We start from the raw sequence: 11640 nt of genomic DNA, 5'->3' as shown, positions 1-11640 counted from the left end.
CTTTTTCTGCAAACCCTTCTTTATGCTCACGAATAATCAGAGGAGATGAGATTGTTGAAGAATGAATGAGATTGCACTTGCTTGTATAACAATTAAGTACAACAGCTGAAAGAAGAGATCAGACATGTTGGAGAGAAAAAAATAGGTCCAACGTGGCAGTGCTGCTTGTTCACTGATAGCCTATTGCAACATGTTGCTTCAGATTGATAAACTGTCATAAAATCATTATACAAAACACTGATTCAAGACACAGAGAGAAAGTAAAGCAATGGCATGGATGTTTTTCCACCTTACACACTTAACAGTAACTTTACTAGGTGCAGATAACACCTTATAAAGTAGGCAGGCGTGGCACCCTGTGAGGTATTCTCCTGCTGTAGTACAACTGCTGAAAAGATTATACATATTGTGCTTTTTAAGATGGTTATTGTGGTCATTTGAGTTATTGTTTATTTTCTATCAATTTAAACTAGCCTCAATGCCATGTTCAAATACAGTCAAATAAAAATTTCTTCCCATTTAGATGCTCAGTTTGAACCTCAGCAGGTCATCTTGACCATGTGAACCCTTAATGCATAGAATCGATGCCATGGCATTGGCTGGTTAGATATTTGTACTAACAAACAAAAGAATAGATGTACAAAACAAACAAAACCATTACAGTAGCTTATTGCTTTGTTGCAATGTAATAAACATTGGGGAATTTTTAAGACAATGAGCTGAATTCAGACTAAACTATCATACCATAACAGTGGATTTACATGAGTAAAGGTCAAAGGTCTTCCCTGAGGAAATACATATTTCCCTCTCCAAAGCAACAACACCAAACAGTTACATTTATATTAAAATGATTATACATGTATATATATCTTCTTTTTTTACATTTGGAAGTATCAAATATACTGTACCTGACTTTTGCCTTTAGTGATGTGTGACTGTGGTTTCGCAGATACAGGCAAACTCTGCCATCTACTGATTTGAGATGCTCATACCTCCACTCAATGCAGAAAAAAACAAAACAAAAAACAAAATCATTTTGTTTATATTACTAATGTAGTTTTACCTCAGTCAGTTATAGCCTGGTCAGCATTGACGTGGCCTGAAATGTACTTGTTTTGTTGTGCTGTGCTTAATACAAACCTAAATAATATCCGTAATAAGTAATAATAACCTGAAGAAGAGCAGAAGATCTATTTATGTCAGTTATTCACTGAGGATGTGTGGTATGTGTTGATGTATCAGAAGGAAAAGTGTAAAATTGCAACATTAGTCAGTCATTTGTGAATTAATGGAGGAACATGAAGGCAGCATGGCTTTTTTCTTTTTTTCTGTGAAGGCAGCATGGCTGTCAACATCCGACGACGTACAGCTTGACGTACACAGTGCGCGCGAGTGTGTCTCTGTGTGTCACGTGTTCCAAATGGCCCAATGAGAGAGCGCCTTTTCTGAACCCGGAAAACGATTTTCGTGACAGTACGGTGGAGATTTTTGTTAATGTCGCTTTGGATTTCTTCTTGCCGCGTCTCCGTTTATCTCTTTTTGGAACGGTTTTGAAGCATCTCCACATGGACGCTCTCACGAGACGCCCGCGTATGTCGTAGAGGGTTAACCGTTAACGTTAAGCGCATTGCCGGGTTGGTATTCAGTCTTTATTCTGACCTTATTTTTGTCGCAGTAGTTGTTGGATCAGACCGTGAGTCACTGCTGCTGAGTGAACGCGAACAGAGACGTGTTCATTTTTGTGGTTTTACAGGCGGAAATTTAACTCTTCCCAGGCGTCAGGGACGTTTTACCTTCAATACAGAACCAGTTCAGTTAAAATAGTATTTATGGATACAAGCCTTGTTGTAGTGAAATGTAATCAAGACAGTAGATTTCTAGTAGAGCTGCAGCAACGCTTTATCTGAATTAAATACCCCCAAACAATGTTCGATAACCCATTAATTGGAGTGTGTTTTTAATGGATTTTCAGCTTCTTAAATGTGATAACAAATGTGCTATAATAATTCTGAATAGTGCACATTTTCCACAATCTTTCTGACGTTGTTTGGACAAAACAACTCATCTACTTATTACCAAACATATTACATCGATTAATTGTTATTAATAATTAAAAACAATCCAATACTTGCAGTTTTACTGTTGAGGTACATTTACTTAAGTAGTTTTGTGATTTTTGGTCAGATGATGGGATAAACATGGCAATGTCATCATGCCATCATTTCAGTGTATATGCACATATATTCCAATCAGTACTCTAGAGCTGAAAAAAATGTTGGTGGGTACTATATTATTGCTTTTATCTAAGATCTAGTATTGTCACTCTAAGTGTACATTTCACACTTCTTGTGTGTTTTTCTCTGAACAGCTCTTCACAGTCAGTCCATGGCTGATCAGCATGAGTCCATCGATCTTAGGTCTCCTCCAGTGGACCCATCAGTAGCTGCAGCACACAGCTGGTTCCCTGGACCTCCTCCTCCCATCTACTCTTGCAACCTGACCCCTGAACTGGTGGCCAAAGCCCGAGAGGAGCTCCAGGAGAAACCAGAATGGCGTCTCCGGGATGTTCAAGCTCTCAGAGACATGATATTGAAGGTTCTGTTTTGGGCTCTTATATTTACATTCATACAAACACAGTCTCAATCCTGCTTTCAAGAAAACTGTACCTGTTTATGACTAGCGTTTAAAGCACCAATGGCAGTGATGGGTATATGCTATTTACTAAAATACTGCACAGTTTCAAAGTACATTAAAAGTTAGTTGGGCACATGACATTAACGTTTACTTGAGCATTTCACAATTTTAGTCAGAATTTGTTTACTTTGACTCGCGAAGATGTTCAGGGTTTTGTGATGATGTAACCAAACTCAAGGTGCCAATCATAATAGTATGAAAAATAATTAATTTAACAGGAGAAAACTCAGCCTGAGCATACCCACGCAGTTCTGAGAATCATCAGGCAAAATTAGTGACAACATTTGTGTGGGTGGGACACAGGAATGCAGACATTGACATATAATATTATCCCACTAAAACACATTTTCTATATTTAGTCCCAAATGTGCCATTAATATTATTGTAGATGGTTATTATTGATTATTATATCATAGATAGAGATTAAAGATGAGAATTTATGGACGGTAAGATCATTCTGGACTTTAATTGGCTTTATTGTTACTTTTGCTGAAGTAAAGAATTGCATTTTCCTCTATATTGGTCTGGATTTAATGCTTTTAGTTATATTAACTAGACTTTTTAATGAAGACTTCCTATTACTGCACTTGATTTATTACGTGTACCACCTAACCCTAACCCTATTCAACAAGTTCCTTTTTCCCCACCTGGCTCTACAGGAACAGCCTAATCTCCGGACAAGGCTAGACGATGCCTTCCTCCTGCGCTTCCTGCGGGCCAGGAAGTTTGACTACGACCGTGCCCTGCAGCTGCTGCTCAATTATCATGCGGGTCGTAAAGCCTGGCCTGAGGTGTTCCAGGACCTGAAGCCATCTACAGTAAAGCACGTCCTGGACCTGGGCTTCCTCACTGTCCTGCCTCGGCCAGACCCCAACGGACGATACATCCTTTGTCTCCGGCCAGGTTTGTATCTACAGCATGTAATCTCCAAAAAAGAATTCAGCAGTGTTGCAATGACTTGACCATTTTATAATGGCTTTACTCACATTGCTCACAATCTGTGTGTTTATTGAAACCTATGCATGAATAATTGTTCCTTTATTTGCTTTAGTCATGATTTGCAATTACTCAGTTTAGTTTTCTATTTACAGGAAGATGGAAACCAAATGATTATCCATTTGTTGACAATGTAAGAGCCATTTATCTGACCCTGGAGAAGCTAATCCAGCCAGAGGAGACACAGGTGAACGGCATAGTCATTTTAGCAGACTACACTGGTGTGGGTATGTCGCAAGCATCCAATCCAGGCCCATTCCTTGCCAAAAAAGTTGTGAGCATCCTCCAGGTAAGCACTCTAACATAGGAGATTGTGTGTATTATCTGAAAGAAAAACAACATCAAAAAATCAGTTTGATGTTATATAAATGTTATTCTATCTTGTTATAGTCTTTGTGCACTGCCTGTTGAGTTTTGTTTTGACTGCAGTGTTTAATGTTTACACTGGCACACACATTGCATGAAACATTTGACAAAGACCAGATGTCTCTGTGCTGAACCCAGGTTCTCTTCTTATTCACAGGATGGGTTTCCAATCAGAATCAAGGCCGTTAACATCATAAACGAGCCCAGGATTTTCAAAGGCATATTTGCCATAATCAAGCCGTTTCTAAAGGAGAAGATGGCAGAGAGGGTAACTGTTGCCCTTGCATATTATTTGAATAATTTGTTATAAACAAAGGCCCTTTTATGTATGGTGTACGTAACTTTTATCTGAAGCGTGTGCTCCAAAATTGCCCTTTTTTTTATCTGTGAAAGTGGAAGGCTCAAGCTGATACAGAAAACATGTATACTTTAATATAGTTACAACAGGTAGAGCACAATATTAACATTTAGAGTTTGGCTTGTGGTCCTCCTGCTTCTGATGCAGACATCCATCTCTTTAGCTTCTTGGTGCTCTAATGTGTTCACCAGCAACTACAGTATCAGTAGCATGTAATCCTCAGTATGAGTGACATTTTCTATTCAAATTAAATATTGATTACAAACACTTAAGATAATAAAATCTTTGTTGTCTTCTTGAACAGTATGTCCTCCATGGCTCGGACCTTCGCTCTCTGCACAGGAACATCCCAGCAATGGTCCTGCCAGAGGAGTATGGTGGCACTGCAGGCCAACTAGACATGAGTGCATGGTCCAGGCTGCTGCTGGACTGTGAAGAGGAGTTCATTGTGGAGTTTTGTCAGCCAGATCCACTAGAGGGCGTATTGCTCCCAGACTCCATGCTGTTTGAAGGAGAACAGACAAGTGGGCAGGACGATGACACCTTCAGGGGGCTGCGATCACAACTTTACTACTGTTACTGAGGCATTTCATGTTTCATTAGAAACACGTGTTCAGACTATTTACAGGGCGCGTTGCCGAATTTGTGTAAGATTTATTTTACTAACAAAGCAGCACTACATTGGCAGATTGTCTTCTCTAATTTCATGTAGCACAACACTCAGTCTTGATTCCAAGGCAGCTGCAGACTCAGGCAGAGAGGCTTTTCACATAAGCGGGTGCATGTTTCGAGATTATTTGTGTTCCCTATTAATTTCTAATATGTCCAGTACAAATGGTCAGTTGCCCATATTGAAAGATTCCTCCTGATCATTCTGGCCATTTGAATGCCTTTTAAAATGTGCTTCCAATGTAAGAGATGTGGGACAAAAGCCACAGGTCTACTACTTTATTTAGTTAAACCTAATATGACGCTTCAGCAGTTGTTAGCCAAATAAAGTGGCCATCTGCTGATGTTATTGTCTTTGTTGTAGCAAGTTCCCTATTTGTGTTATTAGCTGTTCACCTAAGCTCAGCACAAAAACACTGTCTGGAGAAACATAAAGAGGGAATTAGGCACTAAAAAACTTGTTGTCATCGATCTCTTCCACTGGGAGGACGTTAGGAAACGGTCGCTTTATAGCCAGTAAGTACAGGGACCAAAAAGAGTTTCATGACTGTTTTTGGGCAGACTTGGGAAAATGTGAACATACTGTGTAACATTTTCCAGTGAGGAAGAATAAAAAAAATCAGTCATACGCCAGCCAATAGTGATCTGTTAGTCACAGTTTCAGTGGAGGGACTAATCTCATGTATTGCCTTAAACCACTGTAATCCGTGGATTCTCCTTGGGATGTATCATAAATTATGTATTTTTGTTACCAAAAAAGTAATCACGTTTATTGCCATCAGGTCTTGTTTTTATAAGCGCAAATATACTTGATTGTTAGTAAGTTAGTTGAAATGGATAATGTCATATACATCACATGCTAATCTCGTGTCATACACAGCAATTTTGGGCCTTTTTTTTTTTTTTTTAAAGATGACGGTTTAATTTTCTCCAGTTTAAATCTCCTGAGAGGATTATTTTCAGTTAAAACAGATAATCTGCCTCATGTATTTTTTCTTTCTTCCTTTATTATAATTTTTACATTTTCCATCTGTTGTTTGTCACACAGTCTAAACACAGGGTTATTGCTAATTACAGAGGATCACATGGGAAGTAGAAAAAAGATGTGTTTGCCAAATTTCACAACAGGCTATGTACAAAAATGTGCAATAATGTTGGGTTTGTTTTCAAGTGGTAGCCTGGAGCTAGCTTTTAATAACGTTCAGTCTTTTACAGTTTTATTTTAAGCATGTGTGTGAGACAATAAGCTTAATTGTATTGCAGGATATTTATCGTTAGTAGCTGACAGTAGATAATAAAGTAAAAACGCAGGCCACTGGTGTCTTGTTTGTGTTTTGGCAGAAGATGGCGATGACTCTGGTATTTTTTACAACATAATTACAGCAAACTGGGCTCATGGCTCCCCAAAAAAGAGAAAGCAGATTTGTTTGTCACTTGAGTTAAAGTAGTAACACCACAGTATAAAACAGTCCTGCATTCACTTCAGTAAAACGGTGCTATTGTGCAAAGCAGTCCCTTTATCCCTCGATTTATTTAATATTTCAAGGTTGTTTCTTCTGAAAGTGGAGCAAAGTTTAAATATGTGCTGCTTTATCATTATAAAACGATCATGAGTTGTATGTAAATCAGTACAACAATATGACCATTATTTCCAATTACTGCAAGTCCTCATCAGAATCAAGGGGAGATATTTATGTCGAGCAGTATATGACAACCATATGCACAATGTTAATATTTTGTCCCAACACTTTTCATTGGCCCGGAGCTCAGGTGACCCTGTGTGAATTAAAAAAGAATTCAAAATACTGTCACTAATCCTTAAAGTCAATGAAAAACTATGCATTTCAGAAACAGAAAAGCTGTGTCTTACTTTCAAGTTTAAAATAGGTTTGCCATGTGGTTTGAAAACAGGATCACTGCCACCTGGAACGCAACACAAAACTCATTAATTCCCTCTGTTTCTCTCAATTGAGTATGACTCTAATTTAACTTTGTGCAGCCTACACTGTTGGATACAGTTGGTTTTCTGTTTCCATGACAGTGGTGAGCTGTGATGGAGTTCATAGCAGTTCATTATTGCCTCATGTGAGCACCTAAACTTTATGAAAATGCACTTGCGACAGATACTGAGTAGGGGCTGCAAACTAACTGCACTAGTGCTACATTGTGAAGGCTGTAAATTATGATTACTTTGATTTATGATTAATCTGCAAATATTGGCCGTTGGTGAATCAATTAAAGCAGAGTGTAGGAATCAAAGGCAATGTCTTTAAGTGCCCCTCATATTAGCATCTCGTCATTTCATCAAGGAGCATGAATGAAACCTCAAACAAAGGAAATCCATGAACATGGTAATGTGACGGAAAGCACACTTTGTTTATTTATTTATTCATTCATTTATGTTGCTGTTATCTCATTGGAAAGAAAGAAAGAATTTTGCTCAGCTTACCTGCACTTGTGGTGTGTGCAGAGATGTCAGAAACAGGCAGATTATATCGAATAATTCATTTGATCAAAGGCTGAAGCCTTCAGGGAGAAAAGAGAAAGAGAAAGAACAGCTAAATAAAGAGGTATGTTTTTTTGACTGACAGGATAAAAATGCTGTTTTCCCTGTATTTTACCATACATTTGAAACATTTCTTTAGTAAGTGATTTGAATTCATGGCCTTGTGACGGACAGGCGACCTGTCCAGGATGTACCCCGCCTTTCACCCAATGTCAGCTGGGATTGGCACCAGTGCCCCCTGTGAGAGGTTAAAGTGGTAAAAGATGAATGAATGAATTTGTATTCCACACATTGCAATCTTGCTATGGGCATCAAAAGGGCTAAGGGCTTATGTTGCCATCTAAACCTCCAATATTGCTGTGGCTGTGGAGATAATGTGGACGTCTACAGCTCCTGAAGTACATTTATCTTTAATCAATATACCAACACTTCTACTTCCAAGAGTTAAGCCTATGTGTTTATAAAAAATATACAGAAATAGAGCTGGTAGAAACACTCCAAAAAGACACAGTGGGGTCAGGCTAGATTCATAGTCCGATTAGTCCTGCATGTACACACGGACTGGAGTCGGACTTGGCAGGAAGAAGGGGCCACACAGTGTACATGTGGTTAGCAGTGTTGCCTCACAGCAAGAAGGTTGCTGCTGATTCATGTCCCGGTCTGGGGCCTTTCTGTGTGGAGTTTGCATGTTCTGTCTGTGTGTGGGATTTTTTTTTCCAGGTCTGCTGGTTTCCTCCCACATATACAAACACATGCTGAGATTAATTGGACACTCTAAATAGCTTGTGCGTGTGAGTCTGGGATTGAATGGTTGTCTGTCTCTATGTGTTTTCCCTGTGATGGTCTGGCGACCTGTCCAGGATGCCCCCCCCCCCCCCCCCCTTCACTCTGTCAGCTGGGATTGACACCACAACCGTCATATGGAGGATAAAGTGGGAGACAATGAATGGACGGATTATGCTGTGTTCTGTTTTGAGAGGCTCTAATCATTGTTGACCCTACATTTTATGTCATTTTATTACAGCAATGGCTCACTGAATTGTCCAAGCTAAGAACACTTTATTTTCTGTATTTATTGTATTACTAACAGGGACAGCTGAATATATCTGAGTGTTTTCTATAACACAAGTGATGATGATGAAAATGATGCATCTATGTGCACATAAACGGTTAAACATCTTAAAACACATCTGGGGGGGATTTCCGTCTAAAGAAAAACTCTGGTCTCTGGTGGTCTTATGAGCATCCAAACAAAACTGATATGACTTTAAAGATATAATTCGATCCCAAGACAAATAAATAAATTAGAAAAGATGTAGAATCTGTGCAGTGTCTGGTTGGCTCCAGCCCACGGAGGAGTGGGAACCTCCACAGGCGCACTGTGATTGGCTCACACAGGGCCAACTCCATTTTGGAAAACAGCTGTTTGAAGACACAACCTTTCCTCATTGTTTGCCGACGGTACTCAGAGAAAACACCCGGGCTGAGAGAAAACCACACTCACCGCTCCACAACTCGTGGACTTCCTCGTCTGTCTCCCCGCTCTGTGGACCACAGTCTGCGTCAGTTTCGGCCCGGTTCGGCGCGCCTCGTTTTTGTCCGCCCGCCAGGAAACTTAACTGGGATCCATGGTGTTAAATTTCCGTTGTAACAAGTGGATAACAGGAGGCGACCCGACCAAGGTGAGTGGAGGTCTTTGCTACAGGCGACGTGTGCGCATTTTCTCTCTTAAGCGTGATACACATGCGTGCGCAAACAGGCAGAGATTGAAGTAAGCGTCCACAGGAGAGGCTGCGGAGTCACGAAGCGAGGGTTTCTACGATTTTTTCCCCCTCCTCTCCCTACTAAGGCATTACATTACCAGGGAACACAGCGACTGACGTTAGACAATACATCTGTGCAGACAGAGCCTGTGTCCACTATGCGCACACGCAGTCTAACACATGAATGTCCTCGTTTTCATGAGTTTTGTCCTTATGTGTAATTATAATGGGAATGTCTATTTGTTCTCCCCCTTTAATGTGTGATGCATTCAAGTGCATTCGTTATGCTAGTCGACTGTGTGTGTGTGTGAGTGCGCGCGCGCGCTGCGTGTACAATGGCATGCACGACCATCCCACACAGAGGCTGCTGCTGCATTCACTGTAGCAGATAGATAGATAGATAGACAGATAGATAGATAGTATTCTATTTTTCTCAAAACTGGGAAATCCAACATGTATCATAAAATAATAATACAATAAACAAAGAATAAGGAATGCAATATTACAGTAAGGTATACAATACTAACTCCACAGCTGTACCAGAAATAGGAATGCATATAAGAATAAAAAATATACTTATAATAAGAACATACTCAGCTGTACAAGGAATAGGTATACATATGTTATATAAGATACTTCACAGTATAAGGAATCAAATATTGTAATGCACCATGAAGTAATCCAATCAAAACAGTGGATATGGACAGAGTGTGTGTGAGTGTTTGTGCAATGTCATGAAGGGACATACAGGTGCAGGAATGTAGGATGCTGAGTTCAAAAGCCATCTCTGTCAGACAGAGCGGATGTGTTGTATTGACATGATGCATTTCTATTTGAATCATCCTCTTCTTCATCAACTGTGCATTTTTTTATTTGCTCTGTCAATACACTTAGCAAACACTGCCCATACTCACTTCCCACACTTCATCTTACGTTTTCCTCACTGCACTTGACAACAAGGCTGTGGTGACGACAGCTTTTTGTGCAATAACCTGGCTACTGAGTGAGGAAGGGGTCCAAGGAGCTTTTGCCAGTCCAGTTTGATCTGGATGGACAATCATCTTGCTGAAAGGCACTGAGCTGCTGCTGCTGCTGCTGGTGGTGCTGGTGGAGGGGGTATAGCAGTTGAAGGGAGGGGACCCCCCCACTTTGCCTGAGTGTTGGTGGTCAAGTGCCAGTTACTGGGCATGAGCACTGGTGAAAATAAACACTGGCTTCTGTCCTGCCTGGAGTGATTTGCTTGTCGAATAGCTGAGTGTAGCCAAAACTGTCCTATCTCTGACCACATTGCACAGTACCTAAGACATAAAAAACACTCAACTCTTTTTGTTTACATTAAAATAAATCAGCTTTGCAATGTTGCAGTTTAACCAGCAGCAGTCTCTTCATTTTCCTGAGACCAGTGTCTGCTCACAGCGCTGTTTTTTTTTTTTTTTTACGACTCAGAGAAACTGTTGCACATCAGTGGTGACATTTAAAATGAATTGTTTTGGAAAGGAAAACAGGCGACTATATGATTCCACATCTGGTCTGTTTTTGATCGGTCTTGGCAAAATGGCTACCGTACGACTCTTGTGCCCAACCAACTATACTGAACCTAGAGGTGCATCACATTAGATGGAGATGAGCTGTAGTCCAGCTTCTATAATACTCACAGTTTGGACTACAGAGACCTGTCTTGCATTGTTGCGTGTGAAGTGACTGCAGTGCTCATTAAAATAATTGCAGATTATTTCCGCTAATAATCTCAGTTTTTAGTAACATGTTTTTCGGAGGAAAACGGTTTCTGAGGACTGCACATAGGGTGTTAGTCAATGTATAACAAACCACCCCCAATGACATCTGCCTTTGGAGCAACTAATGTACCAATGACATGTATTTGCCATAATGACAGGACACAACATAGACGTTTACATGTGGCGAGCACTTACTAACTCACTTACTGTTGTAATCTGGTTTTTGGTTACAGAGATGATTCCCACATGGTCAATAGAGAAGTTGCTCTTTTAATGACATACTTAAAGGTTGACTGGTACGGGTTTTTCGGCAACATATGATGCACATTTGTTTTAGTGATTTAATTGTTCATTTAGTTAGATCTTTTTTTTCCCTCCATCTCACAAAAGATGTCAGTTTTAGGTAAATGATGCACTAAATTGCTTAAATCAAACATTTATTAAACAACACTTGCAATCTGTCTCTCCAGTCGGCACTGGCTGCACTGCAGTACACTTTAATATTTTAAATAAAAATAAATAAACAGGTCATCAATAAACTAAACTTTGTCA

The 11640-nt window shown here is 39.9% G+C and overlaps 2 protein-coding genes and 1 long non-coding RNA gene across 4 annotated transcripts in view; 2 read left to right on the top strand and 1 right to left on the bottom strand.

The window, feature by feature from the left end:
• Nucleotides 1-1447: 1447 nt before the first annotated feature.
• ttpal (tocopherol (alpha) transfer protein-like) lies at nucleotides 1448-6398 on the top strand. Its single transcript, XM_058643436.1, has 6 exons — nucleotides 1448-1634; nucleotides 2369-2595; nucleotides 3354-3597; nucleotides 3786-3979; nucleotides 4214-4324; nucleotides 4719-6398. The coding sequence occupies exons 2-6, from the start codon at nucleotides 2386-2388 to the stop codon at nucleotides 4995-4997; spliced, it is 1038 nt and encodes a 345-aa protein (XP_058499419.1). The 5' UTR covers nucleotides 1448-1634; nucleotides 2369-2385; the 3' UTR covers nucleotides 4998-6398.
• On the bottom strand, nucleotides 4784-9234 carry LOC131468814 (uncharacterized). Of its 2 annotated transcripts, XR_009241742.1 has the most exons (5): nucleotides 9094-9234; nucleotides 7710-7827; nucleotides 7533-7609; nucleotides 6954-7006; nucleotides 4784-4916 (listed from the first exon to the last, which is right to left on the bottom strand). It is a non-coding gene; the product is annotated as an uncharacterized LOC131468814 (long non-coding RNA). The 2 variants fall into 2 exon arrangements; XR_009241743.1 differs by lacking the exon at nucleotides 6954-7006 and having other exon boundaries at nucleotides 4823-4916.
• Nucleotides 9004-11640, top strand: part of pkig (protein kinase (cAMP-dependent, catalytic) inhibitor gamma) — a 23081-nt gene continuing 20444 nt past the window's right edge. The window contains exon 1 of the mRNA XM_058643437.1: nucleotides 9004-9271. The gene's annotated coding sequence lies outside the window, so the exon portion shown is untranslated. The remainder of the gene's footprint in view (nucleotides 9272-11640) is intronic.

The sequence above is a fragment of the Solea solea genome, chromosome 11, assembly GCF_958295425.1.
Source record: "Solea solea chromosome 11, fSolSol10.1, whole genome shotgun sequence".
In the NCBI taxonomy this organism is placed as follows: Eukaryota; Metazoa; Chordata; class Actinopteri; order Pleuronectiformes; family Soleidae; genus Solea; species Solea solea.
The sequence above is the reverse complement of the archived record's forward strand: the minus strand, read 5'-3'. Positions and strand labels throughout refer to the sequence as shown.